Source organism: Morone saxatilis, unplaced genomic scaffold, assembly GCF_004916995.1.
Source record: "Morone saxatilis isolate NCDOM2014 unplaced genomic scaffold, NCSU_SB_2.0 Contig23, whole genome shotgun sequence".
Lineage (NCBI taxonomy): Eukaryota > Metazoa > Chordata > Actinopteri > Moronidae > Morone > Morone saxatilis.
The window spans coordinates 14,088,868-14,112,683 of NW_023339796.1; the positions used below are offsets into that span (position 1 = coordinate 14,088,868).

Below are 23,816 nucleotides of genomic sequence, written 5' to 3' on the forward strand. Positions count from 1 at the left end.
ACACACACACACACACACACACTGTGTCTTTGTGCTCACAAGATGTCCTGTCTGGATCTTCACTAAGATAAGCACCAACAAATAAACACGTGACATTGGTGTGCTTGTTATTGTAATGGAGAAGACTCTCTGGAACCTTCCTTTAACCGCTAACTGACCCTGTAACTTGTGCAAATGGACTTTTCACTGATGATGTTCAGGAGGTTTTGTGGCGTATACCATCTCTTCTGGGTGTGTGCCACAAGCTTTGAGCTGGTTGTGGTCATGAAGGCGAGGCTCTGCTCTACAGTGTGCTGTAGTGAAGCCATAGCAACAACAACAAAGGCAGTAAAATATAGAAAGAATAGTAGCATAGCTTTTTATTGCCTGCATGCTGTCACTGTTTTCTTCTGTCGATGGCCGTGTCTCAGCAGAGATGAAGCTGGAGGACAGGAGGTGCTTTAAACCAGCTCTTACCCCGTATCCTCTCTCCCTTTCTGTGCCTTTCTCTCCCCTCAGACTCAGTGCCAGAGGAGCTGGTTGAACCTCTATACAAGGACCAGTACAACCAGGAGCACCTGAAGCCTCCAGTGGCCTGTCTGCTCCAGTCTGCAGAGCTCTACTGCCGGGCAGGGAGCCTGATCCTCCGTAGTGATGCTGTCAAACCTTTACTTGGACACAACGCTGTCATCCAGGCCCTGGCCCAGAAAGGCCTGTACGTAACTGACCAGGACCGACTGGTCACTGAGAGAGATCTGACCAGCACGCCTATACATATGGTGAGTGGAGAGTATGTGATTGAAAACATCCTGATTTATTTACAGCATTTACATTTTGCGGTTTAGTCTAGTTTATGTTTTTTCTGTATACACTTTTTGTACTGTGCATAAATGTACATGCTCACTCTTAGTAACCAGGCTACAATTAAGGATTCATTTTCATTAATTGTCTATTAAATGTCAAAAACTAGCGGGAAAATGGCCATCACAGTTTCTCATAGCCCAAGATTATGTCTTCAAATTGTTAATGAACATATACAAAAATTGCAATGATATAAAACAGGAAATACAGGAACCAGCGAATTACTTATTAAATGACTTAAATCGATTTATTATAACTAACTAACTTATTAATCAACTACTTATTTCAACACTATGATAACAGTGGATGTTGCTGTGTGCTTTGCTGTGTCTTCCCCTCGCTGAGCATAAGCGAGTTATAGGATAGTGTGTTTGTGTGTACCGCTCCGTGTGTCCTACCGTCCTCCAAGATCTGTCCAGAAAAACAACCGCTAATGACGGGTTTCCTATAGCAACCCATTACTCACTGTTCAGTCTCTGTGTCATTAGACAGCACGGGGCAAACATGCCATAGCTCGCACCACCAAGAGATATTCCAGTAGTACGTTGTCAGTACTGTGGAACATAATAAGGCTGCAACATACAGTAGTTATTTTCATTATTGGTTGATATTCATCTGAAATTAATTATTTTTTGTCCAAACTACAATCCAAACCCAAAGATATTCCGTTATATGATAATTTGGGACATTTTTGCTTAAGGAATGACTTAAACAACAACCATAGCTGTCAGTATTTTCTTTTTTTTTTTGGACATATCAATTAATTAGCTCATCGTTTCAGCTCTAGAACATAACACACCTTTTTCAGTTTCGCTGGGTGTGAATAGAGCGGAATCGATTCTGAGCTCGAGTAACGTTCATTTATGGTGCTTAAGTTGTGAAAGGACAGTGAGTCTGTGGCAGCTTGATTTAGACACACTGCTAGCACATGCATGGCTGGAGACCGGGCACTTCTGCTGACGCCAAAAGGTGTCTGCATTGCAGTGTACCCTCTCTCTCCCCTCCCTCCCTACCTCCCACTCCTGCTCTCACTCTGTCTGTCTTACTGTTTCTTACCTTAAGTCTCTTGTCTCTCTCTCTGTTTGTTCCTCCTTCTGTCTCCATCCTTCTCTCTTCCTGCCGTGGTCTCTTTTTTAGCCTTTGCTACCATTCCTCCGTCTCATCCAAACTCTTATCTTTTTGGATTAAATGAACCTGGGACATTGTTATCTCCTGCATATTTAATTGAAGCTTAAACATATTCCATCAAGCCCGACAGTACCCCCACATCTTTCTCTCTCTCTCAGCTTTATTTGCCCTCTGCTTGTGCTCTCACTTTTTACAGCTCTAGACGAGCACTCACCATTGAAGGACATTTTTATGTTATACGGTTGATTGTGCTCTCCACATAACTCATTGATTGAGGATGTCATGAAGGTGAGACTGATTGGTGGTGATTAGGTGCAACACTTAACGATCCCATGTCCTTTCATAGCTATAAAAGTGCGTGTGTAGTCTCTCTCTTTGTCTCTGTGTTTCCGTATAGCAGGTGATTTAGTGACAGTGTTAAGTAGACAAATGGAGCATATAGCCCCTGGACCCTCGGCGTCTATTAACCTTCATTTGTGTAACACACATGCAGGCAATTTGTTAATCTGTCCTTCCTTATTGTTGCTCTCTGCCCGTCTGAATTCACTAGATTGGTTCTGTAAAGTAGAAGAACTGTGTGTGTGTGAGTATTTGTGGACTCAGCAGGATCATTTCAGTCATGCTAAAAGTAAAGGCTTTTCATTTTGGGTTATGGTATATCTGCAGAGAAAATGATTACCTCATGGTTTTCCAAATGCTGTGCAACAGAAGAATAACTCATGTCAGGGAGGAGGAGGAGCGTGGCAGTCTGTCAGAGGGCGAATGGATGTAGAGAGAGAAGGAGGGGGAAAGATGGAGTTTAGGGGCTGCCATTTGGCGGTGATCCAGGAGGAAGCAGGAAAGTAGAGCGAGAGAAGAGAGGAAAAGGGGGAGTGTGGTAGTCTGTAAGAAGTAGGAATGGATGGAAAGATAAAGAAGAGAGGAGAGGAAGGGTAAGGTATTGCCTTTTTGGCAGGCGGGACTGTTAATGTGGCCATCTGGAAGGGGGGGGTGACGGTGGAGGAGAAGAGCGGAGTACATGGAGAGCAGGGAGGGTTGAGGAGAGGAGGAAGGAGGAAGACGTGATGTGCTCTACTGCAGCACAGTGGAGGGTGGGGTCTCACAGTGAGTCAAAGCACGTCTGGTGCACAAATGAGTGCCCCCCCCCACTCCCACTCTTTCTCCTTATTACCCCCTCTTCTAACACCCACACACACACGCACACACACACCTCCAAAGAGCTGTCAGACCTCCAGCAGTGTGCACAAGACCTGTGTGTCTTTTTCTAGCTCTACCTTCCTGTTTCTCTTTGACTTTTTTTTTTTAAAGTCTCGCACATGCTCGCACGCGCTGCCCTCTGAGTGTTGAAAAACTGAGACAAGAAAGTGATGGAGGAGAGAGAGAGAGAGTCGTAGCGGTAATTGAATTTTCCTGCAGAGGGGCGTGTGCCTTCGTCTGCAAGCTCTCTGCCAAATTTTGCTGAAAGATTTGCCGGATTTTATGGATGTGTGTGTGAGAGAGATAGTGAGAGTGGTCATTATTTTTACTGGCAGTTTGGACAATTGCACCATAACTGTCAGCACACATTAATGTCTCAATAGAGCCAGACATGAAGGTGTAAAGTTGTACAATAAAAACACTTGTGTTGCTCAGATGTAGGCCATTTCTGATTGTGTACCTGTGTTGAATGGACACTTGTGATGTTTGTCCAGAAAGAGGTTACTTTGATTATCTGTTTGCTCAGCTGTATTGTGCTTTCCTATAGATGCCTTTCATCAAGGGCACACACACACACACACACTCATGCAGCCGTACAACAGTAGTGAGTATAAATACTGATGCTTCTGTTAGATAGTGTGCACAAGTGTACTGCAGCTTTTTATGACCAGTGTGTGCCATTTCCACAGCCTTATAAGGTGTGTCTGTCACCGTGAGTGGTTTAGACTTGCGCTTGTGCACACACACGCACACACACACCCCAAAGGTCTTTGTGTAGGGATAATGGATAGCACATGGCTTTTAAATCCATGCTGTAGTGTCAACAGTAGTGGATACGAGAACAGTCTGTAGATATGAAAGCAGTGGCTCCATGTACTGTCTGTCTGTCTTCTTCTCTGTCTCTGGGGCACACACTCATATGCACATCCACATACATGCACACACGCATGTTAGACTTGAAGGTCCTATTGGAAACAGTGCAGTGAGAAAACAGTGACACAGACAAACCTACAGCGAGGAACAATACACCTGGTAAAAAAAAAAATATATATATATATATATATATGTAAGTTTCAGTCCGCAAAAATAGTAATCACACGTCTTTTCACTTTATAAAAATGATATGCTTCTAGAGGGAAGCTGAAGACCACGTTTCACTTTTTTTCCCATTCAGATCAGAATAATTGTGCCACTCATGTCTGTGTTTTAATTACTAGCTAGCTTAGCAAAATGGAAATGATGTGGCTCTATCCAAAGTTAAGAGATCCACCTACTAGCAGCTTTAAAGCTCACTAATTAACATGTTACTTCGTGCTTGTTTAATCTGTACATAAACAGAAATGTAAAAACAATATGTTGTGATTCTACAGGGAAATACACATAAATACTATACAATACTATTATTATACTACTGCTATAATAGTAGCTTTTACATTCCACTATATAGGCATACCAAATTGTGATCCATGTTTCTATAATATGTTTTTTTTAGTGCAGATGTTTGAATGTAGACAAATGTCCTAATGAAACATAAATTAAGACCAGTATTATTTGTCACCGTTTAAATTCATGTGGCACACACACACTTACACACCTACGCAAGCTTCTTAACTACATTCAAGATTTAGGGGTTTTATGTAAATGTGTTCAGAAAAGCTTCAATCATAGAACAAGCTCAGTGGGTTTTCATGAAGATCATGTTTTCTGGATCGCCAGCTCCAGTCTAAGCTGCTTTGGCCTGTCTCACCCTCTGTCTGTCTCTCTGTCAGTCAGTCCAGCTGTCAGCCAGACCAGCTACTGTGCCTCTGGAGGAGAATGCGTGCAATGCCAAATATCTGACAATATCCTGAAGATGCAGGAATTCAAAACAGTGTCTGCAGACTGTTTCATAGACAATATTCAATATCAGACAGTGTGGCAGCTCTGTGTTCCAGCACCAATCCAAACAGTCCTGTTTACCCATGTAATACACTACAGCTGTAGCATTCTGTGTAGCATATGTCACTATACAGGTCAGTACCAGTCAGTACCAGTCTACAACATCTGTTCAGCTTACATTAGTTACATTAAGTTGATTAATTGCTTATTTAGCAAAAACAAAAACAATCTTGAACGATATTGAGAATTGATTAATCTTTTTACTCTGTCTCTGAAGCTAAAATACCAAATATTTTCTGGTTCCATCTTCTCAAATGTGTTTTTCATAGACACAATTTGAACACATTACCTTGGTCTCTGGGAAATTGCGAAGGGCACAATAGATGAATCAGTAATGAGAATAGTCGTTAATTATAGTCTTAGTCAGATCAGAAGGATGAGCGTTTGGTCTAAAGAGTGCAACAATGTTACATTCCTTTCAGAAATGATCTAGTTTGCTGTGTTTCGTTTTAACTGTCATGATGAAAGACTAATGAATGACATATGCTGACATCAGGTGACACTTCACACACTCAGTTTATATAAGTTTCTCAGCACTTATTTCCATGAGGAGTTTGTTTCTTACAGCCATGTTTCTTCTGTACACGCTGTCTGTTTTGACTGGCAGAAGAACATGTGGTGCAGACGTTGAGCACCAGTAGCAGTACAGAGTCGTAGCGCTGGATCACTTGTTGGTTTCTTGGGGAAACACTTGGTCACACTGGCCATTACACGAGGCGGTTATGAATAGAAGTCTGTGCTTGTTTGTGTCTGTTGGTTTGAGTCTCCTGGATCATGGAGCACCTGACTTTAGGAGTTTGTTCAGTCAGCTTGGACTTGAAGAGAGATGTTTAGGTAAGCAACAAGCACACGCAAGTACACACACAGTGCGTAAATGTTTTTGAGTGGACCTGTGGTGTGACAGGAAAGGGAAGGGGAGGTCTGTTGGTCTGACCAGCCTGGAATTGGATTAGAAAGGCCAGGAGAATGTCAAGCTTTGTGTAGGTGTTGATGGCTGTTAAAAACACTCACTTGTAGTGAAGGATTCGTAATTAGGTCATGTGTACGGTATGAAAGTAGTTCTGTACAGATGTATAAGTGTGTAAAGTGCTTTCAGATGTCATGAGGCAAGAGGGGCTGGACAATTGATGATCACAAACTATGATTCTCAGCAGCTTTCTTGTATCCACAAAACTTCCTCAGGCGACATAACAAGACAGCATGATGGATTTACTGTGGGTACAGTAACTTCAACACATATTGAGCTAACATGCGTCCTTTCTTACACAGCAAACAATTAAACAGTGGCTTTACTGAGCTCCGGATGAAGTTAATAAACACAAATCCACACAGAAGAAACAAAGTTAGTGTGACACCATGGAAAACCAAGAGAGGTGTGAGAAGAAGATTGCAGGCTGTATATCTTTAATAGTGGACAATATGGATGAAACCCTGTATTAAAACATATACTGTAAAATAAATATAAGCAGTGTCCCAAATAGACGCATGTCTCCTTTACTAGCCTGATGTGGCTACATGTTTTGACAAATATATGCAGGTCTCCATTACAGGCCTGGTCTGGATTTTATAGAAATTATCTGGATGTATAAAACTTCCTAAAGCCCACCGGGCCCCCTGCTTCAGTGAGTTTTAAGTCGTTTTAGATCGCCTACACATATATAAATGTTCAAACCTTTGTCAATATGGACATGCTACACATTACAACACACAAATTAGACAAGTTCAGTTCTCCACAATACAACTGTTGGGTTAATTTTATGGAAACTATGAGCACCAAAGTATAATTCATTCAGACTTTTGCCATGAGAGACGGAAAAGACAATCTGCAACACCCTCAGTTTGAGTACAGCTGGATACCTTTGTTGCATATTGTTCCTCTGTCTATCTTAATTTTCTGTAATCTCTTTACTGTTTTAAAATTAAAAAACGTCACATGGCAAAATCTGATTATAGACAAATTTATATTCTATATGTAACATCATGTTTCCCAACTCCAATCCTTTAGGTAATGCTTCTGATTTCCCTCCAGTGCACCAAGATTTTGACTTCCTCATTATAGGTTGCAGCGTATTTTTCTTTTAGAACCCCTGCCCAGGGCGTGATGGTAGCTCTTCTGGTAGAGCTGGAGGCACATGTACCAAGGCTGAGTCTTTGCTGCAGCGGGTTTGAGTCCGACCTGTGGCCCTTTGCTTACAAGAGTTATATATAAGAGTATTTTTTTCTTGAATGAAAACATCTGTTTCAACCATTTTTGGTAACTTTGCACTTCAAAAAAACTGCAGAAGCACAGAGAGGCACTAACATGAAAATATAAAGTTAGGCCTTTAGTTGTCAGTTTCATGCTTTCGGAAAGAAGTGGGAGAGTAAAAGGCAACCCTTACAACGCTGCTGTATGTCTCCACAGAGTTCCCACCTGGCGCTCATAGATACCCTGATGATGGCGTATACTGTGGAGATGGTGAGTGTGGAGAGGGTGATGTCCTGCATCAACAGGTACTCCTCCGCTGAACCCTCACATAGTGACGGACATATCCAGGAGCTGCCTTATGATACCGAGGATGCAATCATCACCTGGATCAACAAGGTACACATACACACAGGAGCGTGTTCGTGTGCACACAAAGCCAACCACAAGGACATGTGCTCTCTCATTTCAGAGGATAACAACTGTACACATACTTGAGCCTTTTACAACGGAGGACACACAGTTCTTTGTTTCACTCCGGATATAGAAGACACGAGAGGTGCTGGAAAGTGTGTCAGTGCTCAATTCCTCCACTGCTGGTTCAAGCTCTAATATGTTCGCTAGATGAAGACCTGGCACCAACCATATGTAATCATGTCAGAGATTATCAAGAGATAACTTGGGAGAATTGGGAGAGTAAAGTCAGACCTCGACTGGGCTGTAAGATTTTAAGAGGGCAGTAGTTAAGTCTCTGTGATTGCATCTTTAGTTTTATTATCTTACAGATTATTTAATCACTTGAAGTTGCTTTCACTGACCTTGCAGGAGATTTTTTGCCGCAAAACACGACCATGACCTAATTTTACTTTGTTTAAAATAATGAAACAAGTTCCAGCATGGCATGAATTAATCAATTAAACGTACAATGATCACTAACATTCCTTGCTGAACAAGCTCATGTGCTTGCTGCTCATTTTCCAGTCCGAAGGCAAGATGATAACAATGTAGGATTTATTTACAGACACACATTAAAAAAAAAAAAGACCCTTGTCTCTCTGTGTTGCTCTGAGATATGGCACGCCATGTTGGGATTGGCTGATGTGACCTTGTGCATCCTCAGGCCAAAATGTTACATCACTGTTTGTACACAGCCTTTGAAGACAAAAAAGCAGTAATTATAAAAAAGAGAAATACTATCATTATAGTAATCCTTGAAGTTATTTATACATTGTGTTGGAAGTCAGCTGAGTGCTGTATATTAAGTTTCAATAACATTTAGCATCAGTGACTAATGGGCAGTGGTGGTGAAAAGTTTTTTTATTTGATGTGTGGAGCCTCTGTTTCATGTTCAAGTTCCTCCTCTCTCCAACAGACTCACCATTCAGTCTCTCAGTGTGCACAAAATGCTTGTCTGAAATTTGACCTTCATCTCTCTCTGCCGGTCTCTCTCTCTCTCTCTCTCTCTCTCTCTCCAGGTGAATGAACACCTGAGGGACATCCTTGTCGAAGAGCAAAAGCTGAGAGAGGCTTCCTTCCAGGACTCAAATGCAACAACACAGAAAGTAAGAACACACACACATACACACACACTGTCACACAAACTCTCCTCTGTCAGGTATCTAAATAACAGGATGTTTAAAGGACATCTTGTCTTTGTTTTTAGTAAAATGAAATTATATATATATTCCTACCAGCACCAAATCTCACTAACACTTAATATCCCCTTTATTCAATCTGCACACCAACTGGAATGTAAAAAGGACAATTTGTGGTTTTAGAAGGAGTTACTGTCACTGCGCCCAGCTATTGTTTCCTTACAAATAGTTACAGTACGTAACCCCCGAAATCACAAATTACAGTGATGACATCACTGTACTTATTTGCTTCCCTGCTAAGAGTTAAATGAAAAAAGATTGATACCACACTCTCATATATGTGGGATAAGTACAGAGCTGGAGCCAGGGGAATATTAGCTTAGCTTAGCAGAAAGACAAAAATAAATAGTAAGCCTTAATAGTAAGTTTGAAAATACACCTACCAGCATCGCTAAAGTTCACTAAGTAACAGGTTGTACCTCTCATTACCCTTTACAAGAGCAGTGTTAAAACAACAATCGTGGCTTTAGAGGGATTAGTATTACTTGGGGAACAAGTGACTTCCCTGAGTCTTGTCATCGCCAAGCAACCAGACGAGATGCTACACAGGAGTGCCTGGCAGATGTCTGTTGTTTATCAGTAAATAGATACACAACGCATCCCTGTAAAACCTCAAATTGTTGATTTTACATCTTGGCTTGTGTACGAATTAAAGAGAAAGAGATATGGCATGTTGATTAGTGAGCTTTGAGGTGTTGGGAGGTTTGAACTTTATAGCCAGGATTGCTGTTTCCTCTGTCTCCAGTCTTTGGGCTAAGGTAAGCTAATATGGTGACTCCAGCTCTGTATATGAGAGCATCAATCATCTCCACTAACGCTTGGCAAGAAAGCAAACAAGTATATTTCCCAAAATGTTGAAAATGTCTTGATCTAATTTGCTTTTGTTTTAAGTTTTATGTCCTGCTTCTCATACTTTTGTTTTGTCTCTCATCTGTCAATATTAGATTTCAAATATTTCCTTGTAAGCATTAGCACATGTCTGCATCCACACAACACACACACATGATATGTACACACACACACAGGGCACAGTACACAGAGCTCTGTAAATCAGAGGAACAGATGAGCTCAGTCTCAGACCAGCTGCAGAAAAATGTTGGCAGGAATCGCGACACTGCTGTTCGAGGAGACAAAGAAATGTGCGGGGCGGAGGAAGAGAGAAAGGGTGACAGACAGACAGAGAAGAAAAGTGAGGAGGAATAATCAGAGAGAGGGGAATGGGACAAATGACACCAGGGTGGAGGACATGGAGAGAGACACTCAGGAACTTTGTCAGCTGTAGCAAAAGAGAGTCAGTGACAGACAGAGACAGTGTTGTCATCCTGCAGGCCCTGTAGTTATGTAAGGTCCATGTGACACAACGAGTCAGTCCACAGGGATACAGCAGTCAGCTACCGTCCTCTTTACCCACTTAACCATGAAGCTACTGCACTGTGCCTTATCAGGTCACGACCTTTGCCTCAGGTCGGTGTTCTGAAGCAATGACAAGAGGTTAAAAGATGGAAAAGAAATATGTCACTCTTTTCAACTAATGGGAATCAGTATTTAAACTTCCTGCAACTCAATATCAACTCAAAGAGGTAAAACTCTGCTTAAAACTGTGAAAATGTAAATACCAGTTGTACTGCCATGGAGTAAACGTGTGTGTTAACAAAGATAGCTTCAGCTAGCCTTTGTCTTGAGTCAACAAACCGCATGTTCACCTCAGGAACTTTCCCCGGGCACTAAGGAACCTTTGGAGCAACTCAGTGTGTTTCCTCCACAGGGACCAGGATCTAAATTAAGTATCTGCTCAGGGGGGGCAGTACTTTAGAAAAGTACACGAACTTTGGTGATGGAACTGAACGTGTCTGATTGGTCGAGTACTCACAGTTATTTCAGCTACCATATTTAAACATCTGCAGCTGCTAAACAGTTTTTTTTTGTTGTTAATTTTGCTTTCACACGCCAACGGTTACAGAAAGTAAAGCAAAGCATTGTAACTGTATAGTTGCCTGGCAAAATAACAAGTAAAAACAGCCATCGTTTTTCATACATTAATGGGCTATTTTGGCTCATTTTCGTGGGTCTTTAGGCCCCAGTGGAAACAGACAACAATGGTTCCTGGGAGTAAAAGGTGCTGGTACTTTGGTCAGAAACACAGCTTAAAAGTCTAGTGAAATTGTACTTTTGCTAGCATGGCAACATGCTCACAGTGACAGTGTAACATGCTGATAGCAGTAATGTTTATGTTCACCATCCTGTTAGCATTTTAACACTTTCTACATTAGTGCTAAGCATTTGTGATGGAGGTGTCAGTAGTTTTATAGGTATTTCGTCATAAACCAAAGTGTTGGACAAACTGAAAATGTAACCTGATGATGGTGCAAGATGAAAAGTCTTGGTATTACCAAAGTTTTTAAAAAAATCATCCTGATATGTGATTTTCTGTACCCTTAATTTCATGGAAATCCATCCAATGGTTGTTGAGACATTTCACTCAAAACCAAATTTCGACCTCATAGAGGTGCTATAGGAAAAATCAGGTAGTGAGTAGGATTCATCGTCTGTCCATGAAAAATATTTAATAGCAATCCATCCAATAGTTGTTGAGATATTTCAGTCTGAACCAAAGTGGTGGACAGTCTGACATTTTGCCACACATTGCAAGCTGACCAAAAACACCTTATCATAGATTTAACTGTTTACATACAACAGCAGAGTCACCTTAAAGAGCTGCAGGATGTTCAGACATTTAGGAGGAGCTTTTATCTGCTGTAGGAGTTTCTTGGCAAATCTTCTCTCGCTCATTGTCGGTTTTTGTGTTGGTGTGGTGAGAGTGACCACTGCCTCACTGACATGACTCTGTAAGCTGATAATACACATAGGGTATGTGACATATCCCAAACTGACTCACATAGACACAAAGGCAACCAGTTACAGTGAGGGAAGAAGAGGGTTCTTTTTAAAGAGTGTGAGGGAGACTTTGTGTCAGTCAGCTGCTTTCTTACTCCATGCTCCATCACACAGCTCCCTCTCTGCATTATCAGCTTCATCAGAAGTCTATTCACTGACTAGTACAAACTCGGGAGATAATTTCACACATATACACACATGCCTACGCGAACACATACACACACAAACACACTTTAATGGATGAGTACAAGACACTTCTCAGTAAGTCTTGTCTATTCTGGGACGGTGTGAAAAATCTTTAACTCTGGTCTTGTGACTCAATGCTCAGCATTTTTGTGTGTGGATTTTGTGTTTGTGCTTATCATAGGTGTTTTACTTGCATAAGACTGAGTGGAAAGTCAGACTAACAGATGTGTTAATTAATCAGGAGCTCCTACACTCATAAAATCTTTGTAGCTTTTATTACATCTACCATGGAGGTTAGATCCTGTTTTTTAAATGTTTGTTAGATTGCAACATATCTCAAAAACTTTTCAACAGATTTCAATAAAATTTTGTGGAATGTTTGGACAGAGGCCAAGTAATGAGTGATTACCTTTTAGTGCAGATCCACGTTTTGCAAAGGGTTTTCTAACAGTACAAGACAGATTGTTTTGAATGTTCTTGCTATTTTACTGCATATAATTTAATTTAAAAATAATCTGTGCTGTGGAACAGGCTTGTGAACATGTCTGAACAGTGACTCACTGGAAAGTTTTAGTCTTAGATTAGAACATTTTGCATGGACATCCCTGAACTTGTGAAATGAAATCTGTATTTTGTATATTTTATTTATTCAACAAAGTAGCTCTATGGATAGCAATGTTGGTCCAATGCTTTAGTCCCAGCTGAAATACCTCAATGACGATAGATCCAATAATTGGATGGTTTGCTACGAAATTTTGTGCAGATATTTGTGTTCCCCAAAGGATTCTGGGAATGTAGACTTTGGGGACTCCCTTAGTTTTCCTCTAGCACCATTTATTTTTCTCCAAAACTTACTTACTATAAATATACTATAAAACTCCCATCCCACATCTGTATATTTTATGTTTTAGTGCTATTAGCAAATGCTAGCATGCTAATGAACAAAACTAAGATGGTGAACATTATACCTGCTGAACATCAGCATATTGGCATTGTTGTTGAGCATATGTTAGCGTTTTGATGTTAGTGGTTAGCCCAAAGTACAGCCTCACAGAGACGCTAGCATAGCCTCAATGTACTGTGTAACTGTAGTAGAGCCTTATCAGAGAGAGGATCACACAGTTGTGAGGATGACATAACCATTAACTACAGAAACAGGTAAGTTAATGAACCCACTTAAAGGATCAGCTGTGTTTGTGATATGATTTAGACTGTCGCTAGACTGAAGACAAAGCCCATTTGTATTGCTCCTTATGTGATGATTTAAGGGCAATTCTCTAATGACTTTTAGTGGTTGGGTGATTATAAAAGACTTGAGTTTTAGGAAAGCACCTTTTGTGTTAATTTTTAATTGGGAGGGAAGACACAGCTCTTTGTTTGTAATGTAATGTACGAAGTTAAGTTATTTTCTGGCAAATTTAAGTGCATGAGAAAACTAAACAACTACCACAACTACTCTGTCAGATCAATCCAAGTATTGTCTCTCACTGTGTATTTTCATACAGATCCAGGTGTATATTAGAAATGTTTTTAAAATATGCCAGATTTTGAGTATTTTTCAGCTTTTGCAGAGGTGTAACATGCACTCTAGGAGTTCTTTCTAGTGTCAAGAGAGGGTTTGTCCCCCATACTCCAAGTAGCAAAACGTTTTGCTTGCTGTTGGCCTAACGCCTCTCCCACTCTCTCCTGTTGTTGTCCAATCATCATCCACCATCAAGTCTCCTAGCAAATGGTACTGGAGATTAGTACCTGTAAGTCCATCCATTCTGAAGAACTCCTCTTCACCAACCACCACCATCTACCTCCTCTCTGTCTAACCCGAACCTGCAAGGATACACCCATTCACATTTCCCCCCAAAGTATCTTGTCATTGCATGTGGCCCTGAGCCCCATCATGCATTGGTCAGACCCCTCCCACCCTCTCCTTTTCCCCAGCCCTTGTCTCCACATTCCTAGGAATCTGATTAACTGATATAGTAGTCATTTTACACTGCATCACTCTCAGAGTGATGAAAACTCTACCTAGTAGAGCAAGCACAGTCCTGTAGCATGATCATATAAATACCCAGAATGTATCATTTGTAACACTGATCAACATATCAGAAACTAAAGCCACTGCCCCAGTTGACATCCCATTCCCTTGTTTGATATGGCATGTTGTCTGTGTCATGCATTAAAAACAAGGGGCAAGTTGCGTTTTTCTCCTGTTGAATGGGTTTAAGTTGGCTGCTGTCAGAGACGTACTGTGTTACCTCTTTGTACAAACCAAAATGAACGATGGACGACATTTTGTTCTTCAGAGCTTGATGCACAAACTGAGAGGCTGTCAAAAAGTCAGAGCCACTGTGATTAAAGCTTCCATCATTTTGCTTGTAAAATGCATACGTGACACCACTCATTGTTTGTTTATGGGCAAACTGGGAGTGACCTGAAGACATATGTAGCAGTTTTGTCTGTGGTTTTTACAGGCCCAGAGAGGCGTTCAAAAAACCTGGACGGCTGTGCTAATGCATATTATTATTAACATTTAAATTACATGCATTGTCTGCTATAGCACAGTGGAGGATTATATAATCCCCCCCTCAGATGTATGAAGCTGATAACAATTCATTTGCTATATGCATTTGGTTCCCCTTCACCTTTTAGAGAACTAACTACTCCTCACAAGAAATCAAATGGGAGCAAAGTAGTGCTACGATTGCATCTTTTTTTATCCATTTATATGTAAGATGACTATCTAATCCTAGATGTTGTGTTTGATTATTTGCATGATCAGTTTAATCTGCATTATTTAAGTTGTGCTTGAAGCCCACCCTATGCTTGAAATTCCTCAAATTAACACCTATTTGTCTGTGAGTGAGTGTGTGTGATTGAGTTGTGTGTGCACACTGGTGCATGCAGATAAAAGTGTGTCTGCGCCAACAGCCAGAGAGCCAACTGTACACATCCACACCAATGACACATATAGGTGATGTCTTTGTGCTGTTGCCATGGTTTCAGGCTCGCTACAGGAAGGAGCATGCTCAGCAGAGGAGCGCACCATCGCTCCCCCTGGTGGAGAACCTGCTGAAGGACAACACAGACGGCTGTGCCCTGACCACCCTGCTGCACTTCTACTGCTCACAGGCCATCAGACTGGAAGGTGGGACCAACCCTCAATCTGTAACCACACCTACCTGACCTCACTAGCCACACCCCCTTTTAGTAAATATTACAGTAAACAGACAAGACTAAAGTCAGTTCAGTGTCAGTCAAATGGCATACAATGAGCTAACCACAATGAGTTTCAGTCCCAGCACAAAGGATGCTCTTTTCTGCTCTCACTGCTCTAACTATAACCATACATTTGAAGAGGGCGCTTCAAACAAAGAGCGTACTTATTATCAATTAGTGTGGTTTTATGAGGGCTTTTTGCCTTATGAATATGACAAATAATATACAAACAATGATAGTTTAGTAGCCTCTTTCAGAAAATGTTTTATAGTTTTCAGTGGCCTAAACTCTAATCCTAATCTCAAAGAACCACGTAATGGAGAGATAAAGGACGTGTTTTGGCTTGCTGTTGTTTCATTTAATGTTATAAATGGAGGACCCTGTTCAGGATATTGAAGGACACTGCGAGGCAGACAGGATTCAGGACAAACAAGGAAAATTAGTGCAAGAAACGAAAAGAAACAAAGACTTGTTTCCTCTCAGCTCGCCCGCGCCCTCATTTCCAAAAATGCCCTGGGTTGGGTTGTGATTGGTCACGAGGGGTATGTGACGGAGAACCGTTAGAGGAGGATCTGGCTGCTATTTCAAAGATAAACAACTCTTGTGTCATTGCTCTGAGACTCTCAGGATTGAATGTAGTTCACAGGGAGCTCATACACATGTCGGCCAGATGTGGAAGCGAGTTAAACTTAATTTAGTTCTGCTTGCTGGCGGCTTTATTTAGTCTGAAAGTAATAAAAAGGTACAGTAAAGTGAAGAATGACATCATGTTTTGTTCTCTGTCCCTGAACTTGTTAGATATTATTTACATGCATGGGCCGGCCTTACACTAACGTCAGGGGATAAAAATCCTGATGATTCATCTAGAAGGAGTTGAAGGCGGTTTGAAAACTTATGTGTCATGAATTGTTTCAAGGAATTGGAGGGATTTAAATCTAGCTACTGCTCCTGCATGGCACAAATACTAGTGGGAAAAGTAGGGTAATTTTCCTCTCATCTGTTCTTTTTTTAAACATAAACTATGCCTTATCTTTTCCTCGCCTTCCTGCTTGGCCTTTGCTATCGCCCCCTCCGTTGTGTGTGTGCCTGACCCCTCCCCTGGCTGTGCAGATATCTGCCTCAAGGAGACCATGTCTTTGGCTGACAGTCTGTACAACCTCCAGCTGGTGCAGGAGTTCTGCAGGAACAACCTCAACCACTGCTGCCACTTCAGCCTGGAGGACATGCTCTATGCACATGCATCCATAAAGGTAGGGAAGCAGGCTTTCAAATATATGAATACATGAGAAATGTGTGTGGAGGATGTGGAAAGATGCTATTTTTATAATGCGGATTGAGTTAAGGAAAGAGAGAAAAGAAAAGTGTTTTGGGGAATAAGGAGAGTTATAGCTGAAAATTACAAATAGGCAAAAATGAGTCATGCAAGGAAAAAGTTTGGTGTGTGTAAGCGGACTTAGTTCTCACAGGGGTCGTTGTGTGTGTGTGTGTGTGTGTGTGTGTGTGTGGATGTATTAGCAGGGACATAAAGATCATTTTGCTACAGTGAGTATAGCTTGGCTGCCAGATTTAATGAATATGATATGTGTGTGTGTGTGTTGGTGCTTTTCTAGTACAGACACTGCGGGCCAAATACCCCCCCCCCTCCCTCTCAGACAGAGGACAGATTCTGCTCCGAGGAGATTCAGAACCCAGACCCATCTCTGCCTGCCTCTCTTGTTCTCTCCCCTTCCACATCTTTTCTGTTTTTTATCAGATAACAAAATCTGTGAACTTAAGAGATAACACCACTGCTGATTCACTCGGTCCTCAGGCTTAGATCTCCCCGTTTCACACACATTTGTTTCTGATTAATGAAAGACTTACTGTACAGCTTTAAGAGCATCTCTGTGCTATCCGGACCTTAGATACAGCAGAGCCAGTGTGGGTACATAGTATGCGGAGAGCGTGGGTAGAAACATTCGGATTCAAGTCACGGGCTGAGCTGACCAGGATTTTCCATTCTTCAAAACAACACAGCAGACGGTTTTCACACTTGTACACTATTTGCTCTGTATTTCTCTCTTCCTTTTATATTGTTTATAGTGAGCGTGTTTTTGACTTTATAGTACTACAGTTGTCCAAGCAGGCAAAGGAGGAGAGAAAAATGGTCGTGAAGAGCAGTTAAAAACACTGGCACAATGCCCATTCACCGCAGACTCACTGCCCACTGAATCTTAACTAGTGTGTGTGCATGTGGCTATTTATTTAACACAAATGTTGTTTAGGTTATTAAGAACTTGATTCTGCTGTGTCTAAAATGAAGAGCCAGTTCATAGGAAAGAACAGGAAAATCCCTGTTTTTTTTTGGTTTTTGTCTTTCTATTTCTGCTGGAAAGTAAGGTCTGTGTGTGTTAGCCAAAAGGTTTCCTACAGATGAAATCATCTGTACAGGCCTCCAGAGACTTTCTGTTTATAACATGATGCATTTATCATTGATGTGGGTTACTCACTCGCTGCTTTGTGCATCCACTTGTGCATATGTGACATATTTAAACTGAACTCCAGATGGTGTTTTTGGCAGTTTTCACAAGGCGTATGGGTTTGACATTAAACCACTTAGACAATGAAACATGTACTGATATTCAACTACACAACACCTGAGCCTGTTACCTAGCAACAGCTGGCAGGCTGTGACCTCATTGATCTATGAAAATGCTGTATAATATTGTGATTGTCACTTACATAACATCTTAACTGAGACATGGGTGGAAGGGGCAAAGAGAGAAATGTTGTGCTAATAACATTAATGAATAACTACTTACACGATAGCAACATTAACCACAAATGTGTGTGTTGTGTGTGTGTGTGTGTGGTTTTGCAGAGTAACTACCTGGTGTTTATGGCTGAACTTTTCTGGTGGTTTGAAGTGGTTAAACCTTCATTTGTACAGCCCAGAGTCTTCAACCCAAACGGTACAGTACAACTTCACAATAATATCAGCATGCTGTTATTAATCTGACCATGTTATGCTTTTATTAACTCTAATAACTAACTTGCAGTTGGTTGCAGTTGAAGGTTGAGTTTTTGTCATATGTTCCCTCTGCAGTCTGCGAGCCTGTATCATCCTGTAGAAATATGGCTCCTGTGTCCAGTCCAGTCAAACAGAGATATGCAGACAGACCTGACAGCCCAGAGCACATCCCTGCAGAGGGTAAATATCCGTTATCAATCGGGGATGTGCACAAATCTGTTCAGATAAATGTACATACAGTATGTGTCCACCAAGGCAATAGCTTAGTTATTATAAAATTGCTCACACATTGATTATGCAGGTGGAGATGTCCTTCCCTTGTAAATACAACTGGTGCTTTGGTATCACTATTATGTTTCTTGTTGGTCTTCTACTTTCTTAAATTTGCCCTTATATACTTTTGTGGTGCTTTAAAAAGAAAAAAAGATATAATCAATACTATTAGCAGTTTCCTGGGGCATGAATACAGGGAACTGGAATTATGTGTGCATGTGTTTTGTTTTGAAACCAGTGGCCCTCTAGTGGCTGATTTACAGTCAAGCAGCAATTCTTCTACTCTCTTATTGCATTTGAGCCCTATAACTAAATTGCTGTTATTAATTATACAGTATAATTAATCTAGGAAAAATCTAACCAGGAATAAATAGCCAGAAGCTGTGGTGTGGGTTGGACGATTCAGATCTTCAGAATAGCTTAGAAAATCTGGGCCAGGTACTCTGTGTACATGTGTAAGCACACAGCTCCTGAAACCAATGCACTCCACTGCAACATTTGTTGTTGACAAACATCTGTAACAGGTATAATGAAGAGATCTACCTCCATGTCCTACGTGGATGGCTGCATTGGAACATGGCCCAAAGAGAAACGGTTAGTATCTTATCTATCTAGTAGTATCTGCTAGAGCCGACAACATTCATTGACTTACAAATGTGAAGTGGTCTGTTGTTTTCCTATTAAACTGACAATACATTTCCTTCCTCCTTCAGCTCCTCCTCTCGTGGAATCTCCTTTGAGATTCCTCTGGACGGAGACCCGCATTGTGAAGCTCCCTCCCTCCGCGGTATGACTCGCTCTGCCAGCAGTGATGGTCTTGGCTTCAAAGTTCACTTTGCATCTCGAGGGGGCATTAAGCGCCACCTGTCTCTCATGCCCGTCAATGTAAACGGCCAAAGCAGACACATACCAGAGGAGGATGAGGACTTTACCTCCCACAAACCCCTGGGGAGGAACAACACATTCTCAGTCAAGAACCAAAGCAGGTAAGGCAGAGGGAAATGCTAGTTTGTGATTTTCTGTTGGGGATTGGGGGATTATTCATACATGAGATAAATTAATATATGGCTTTTTATAACTCTGTGTACATTTTGAAACTATGTTCTATATGTTCTAAGCTATGTGAGATTTGTTGGAAAGTAGTAGAGTTTTTATTTATGTGGCTTTTTTTGTTTCAAGTTTAAGTTTTTCTTTATCTATATGTTATTTAAGGCATTTGAGACCCCTTTGAGACACCTAATATTTTCCGCAGTGGTTAAATGCTGAATTCATCTGCTGTAAATGTTTCAAGCTAAGCAAAGCTAATCTTACAGTTGAAAATATATACTGTATAAAGAGGCACACAGATATAAGGGCATCCAGCAGCTGACTCTGGATAGGTGAAGTAAGGGAAATAGTAAAAATCCCCCAAAGCTGACTATTACTTAAAATAACCATCACTTAATTTATACAAACCTGTCCCTAGGTACTCCAATGGAGTCCTCACAGACAGCGACCACAGCCCCAGCAATCACCATGGCAACCACAGCGGGCACATCAGCCCATCAACTCCTCCGAGCATTGAGGAGGCCCTGAAGATTATCCACGACACTGAAAGGCCCCATGCCAGCCTGGGCGTGGGGGATGGAGACAATGGGTTCTTTCTCCACAGCGGGGAGCCTTCAGACCCTCCAGGGGCCCAAGGTGAAGGAGATGACCCAGGTTCGGCTAAGGCTCGGCTGAATGACCACGACCCCAACTCCGTGTCCACTGATGAAGTTGACACGGGCATCCATGTGAGGACAGAGGACATCCAGAGCTTGGATGAAGACTCCTCCTCTCTGAGAGACTATTCAGACATAGACCCAGACTGCGATGCCGTGACTCGGTCGTGCCCCCTGTCTGAACGGCCGGATAGGGAGAGAAACAGGGAAGAAGGACAGAAAGGGGTCGGTGATGCTAACCCTGAGGGTGAGAGGGTAGATGGAGGTGACAGGAGCAGCCCCTGTCCCAGTTCAGCACCCACACTCCCCAGATCCCACACAGCCAGCCCCACCTCGTCGTCTGGAGGCTCTGGAGGCGGCATGGTCCGAATGACGAGCTTTGCAGAGCAGAAGTTCAGGAAACTGGAGGGACGGAGTAGCGGAGGAACCACACCAGAGAGTTCAGATCTCAATGTGCCGTATACACACCCCACAAAAAGCATTTCTTCTCAGGTTTGTGTTGTATGATGTGTCTCTCATTCCCTCCCTTTTATTTAAACTCTACTTTGGTTGCAGAGGCAGAAATGCGATGTGATGTTGTTGGGGACAGAAATAATGTGAAAATCTTTGCACTTTTTTCTAGATCTCTACACCTCCTTTGCCAATCACATCTCCCTCTCCAGTAACGCCTTCCCCTCGAGACCCATCCCACCTGATTGCCTCAGAGATGATTCAGCTGAGGATGAAGCTTGAAGAGAAACGGAGAGCCATTGAAGCCCAGAAGAAGAAGGTAAACAGAACAGCAAATACAGAAAGATAGCCAGTAGTGTAGCTTTAAATATAAATGTTTGGGACATGATGTTCTCTTTCCATTTTATAGGTGGAAGCAGCTTTCACCCGCCATCGTCAGAAGATGGGCAGGACAGCCTTTCTCAATGTAGTGAGAAGAAAAGGAGTCACTGCCCCCCTCAGCTCCAACTCAGGGGGAGCAGAAACACCTTCTCCAGAGACACCCACACCCTCAAAGGAAACCAGCCAGGGCAGCATGGAGCGGGCGGAGAGATGCAAGCCAGACGGAGCAGCTCCGAAATCCCCCTGTGAGGATGGCGGAGGTGAGTAACCACAGTAGGGATGCAACTAAAGTAAATTTTTTCACAAACCCCAAAATGAGAAAAATAGACTGATGCATATCTTCTCAGAAAGTGTTGAGGCATTGGGAATGATTTTGGTTCAAACTGGTGATTGACTGACTGACTTGTGCATTTAATGTGATGATGCAGGTGTGACTCCTGGAGAAATCGATCTCGCAGATTACACTCGCTCCATTGAGAGGCTGAACACGTCGTTGGGCTTCCTGCAGACGGAGATGCAGCGCTTGGCCCAGCAGCAGGAGAAGATCATGGCCATGAGAGAGCAACAGCAACAAGCCTGGGTCATTCCTCCTCCTGCTCCATCTCCACACAGGTAACACTTAATGATAGATTAATAAATTGACTGTAAAAATGATTTTCTTTGAACACTTACATGGGCTTGTGTGTTTTATTGTCCCCACAGGCAGCTCCGTGAGTTGCGTAGCAGCAGTGTAACAGGCCGGGGATCAGGCCGAGGCTCGGTCGGGTCTTTGTCACCCATCCTTTCTTCTTCCGGCTCTCCCCACGCTCCCAATAGCTCCCCTGCTGGCATTAAGCGGCGACCAGCCTCCTTCCATGCCAGGACACCTCGGACTCCACGACCAAACGATCTGAAGGTCACGCCCTTCAGACGAATGCTTAACACCCCCACCTCAGTGGACAGCCTACCCAGACTGAGACGTTTCACCCCCAGCCAAACCCAGATCAGTTCGTTTGCCTACCTGAGCCACGATGAGGGACCAGGGGGGAGCAAGAACCAAGAGGCCAAGGACAACGAAGAAAACACTAAGGACAAAGAAGAGACAGTGGCAAAGAAGAGTGCTGGCGCTCCTCAGCCTTCTACTAAAGAAGCAGCCAAAGAGAAGGAGGATGAGAGGCAGGAGGAAATAAAACAGGCAGAGGGGGCTCAGTCAAAGGATGAAGTCGATCAAACAGGGTCATCAGAGGTGTTGTGTCAACCGGTGTCTGAGATCCAAGGGCCCACAGGCAACCGGGTCAAGGGAGACCGCCAGGAAAAAAAAGACCTAGTGGAGGTGCCTTTGTCTGGGCTGAAACCTCCAGCAGGAACACCCAGCAGGCAGGAGGTGACGGGAGAAGGAGACGCGGAGGGTGAGGCAGGAGGAGAAGCTTATGGAGACGATCAAAAGATGTGCTGTGGATTCTTCTTCAAGGTTAGCTGAGGCTACAGAATTATATATAGGATCATTTTATAATCACATAAAACATTTCAAATCTTAATGTCAAGAATAATCCATGTAGTTGTTTCTCTAAATATTATCTGTAACCCACCTGTAGGTATGGGCTAAATAGTACACAGGGTTAGCCATAAACTTTAGCCATTAACCTTAGCCATGGACTTAAGAACATAAGTTTGGGCTGCTTTCTGTTTCTTCTCCCATTGTATTACTGCTATTCTGCTTTAGGGCCTATTTTTGTTGAAGTAAAGACTGAGACCTTTCCGCCAGAAAGCGAAGGAGCATATTTTCCAAGATGCTGAACTATTGCTTTACTTCAAATTGCTGCCAAAATGCCAAAGTTTATACACAAAAGACACAGGAGTATCTTGCTACACTGACAGTCCAGAGACCAAGATAAGCTTCTTCTTATTTTGGATTTGACATGCATCACCAGTACCATCTTTGCATTTTTTCATTGCAGCAGTTAATTATGTTATTTATTGCTCCTGTGTTTGGCAGGTTACAATCTATGCTAGAGTTCCCCAGTTTTGGAACCACTGCACTAAAACTATAATACCAACTAATATACACAGTTTATCAACTTTTAATTAATAATACAGTCTATACAGCCTTATGCTGCTATATGCAGGTAGCAGCGACAGGAAGAATCTCATACTGTGAGAGCCTGGCACAATATGTGCAGGGCTTTGCCTGTTGAGCCATGAGCTGATCAAAAACAATGCATGAATGAATCTAGGCCAAAAACACAGACACATGGTAGACCAATAGAGCTCTGATTATGGAGCAGTGTCAGAGCTTTGTTGACTTTGAAGGCAGTTACACTAATGCCACATTAAATACCAAATACCACCACAAGTATTAAGAAGCAGTATCTTTCCTTTGATACATTGATTTTTGAGAGGAGAGTACACACTGAAGTTTTTTTGCACAATAACGTAAAACACAATGTAGTAATTCATCAACTAATAGTAAATTTGTTGTACTCCGAACAATGACAACAAATTAATTCTGTTCTTTTCTAAACCATAATGTTTGTCAGCTCATCATGAAGATGCAGTCAACATATTTCTACATAATCTGACTTGTGAATTTTGTGTGTTCCCATTAAACACCAGGATGATGTGAAAGGGGAAGAGGATATGGCAGCAAAGAAGGCCGCTCTGCTGGAGAAGAGGCTGAGGAGAGAGAAGGAGGCTCAGGAGAGGAAGCAGCAACAGGAGCTGGACCAGGAGCAGAAGAAGGAAGCTGCACGGTCTGTCTGACCCTCTTACCTTCTGTCTATTTG

The 23,816-nt window shown here is 42.2% G+C and overlaps 1 protein-coding gene across 1 annotated transcript in view; it reads left to right on the forward strand.

Annotated features, from left to right (window-relative positions):
* The window catches only part of camsap2b (calmodulin regulated spectrin-associated protein family, member 2b), a 34,240-nt gene that overhangs the window by 6,130 nt on the left and 4,294 nt on the right, over positions 1 to 23,816 (forward strand). Inside the window, exons 2-16 of the mRNA XM_035670193.1 lie at positions 499 to 758; positions 7,508 to 7,687; positions 8,764 to 8,850; positions 15,025 to 15,166; positions 16,348 to 16,487; positions 18,098 to 18,188; positions 18,323 to 18,427; positions 19,045 to 19,114; positions 19,234 to 19,506; positions 19,986 to 20,715; positions 20,846 to 20,992; positions 21,083 to 21,314; positions 21,483 to 21,666; positions 21,757 to 22,504; positions 23,647 to 23,783. Of these exons, the coding sequence (XP_035526086.1) occupies positions 499 to 758; positions 7,508 to 7,687; positions 8,764 to 8,850; positions 15,025 to 15,166; positions 16,348 to 16,487; positions 18,098 to 18,188; positions 18,323 to 18,427; positions 19,045 to 19,114; positions 19,234 to 19,506; positions 19,986 to 20,715; positions 20,846 to 20,992; positions 21,083 to 21,314; positions 21,483 to 21,666; positions 21,757 to 22,504; positions 23,647 to 23,783 (3,526 nt within the window). The remainder of the gene's footprint in view (positions 1 to 498; positions 759 to 7,507; positions 7,688 to 8,763; positions 8,851 to 15,024; positions 15,167 to 16,347; positions 16,488 to 18,097; positions 18,189 to 18,322; positions 18,428 to 19,044; positions 19,115 to 19,233; positions 19,507 to 19,985; positions 20,716 to 20,845; positions 20,993 to 21,082; positions 21,315 to 21,482; positions 21,667 to 21,756; positions 22,505 to 23,646; positions 23,784 to 23,816) is intronic.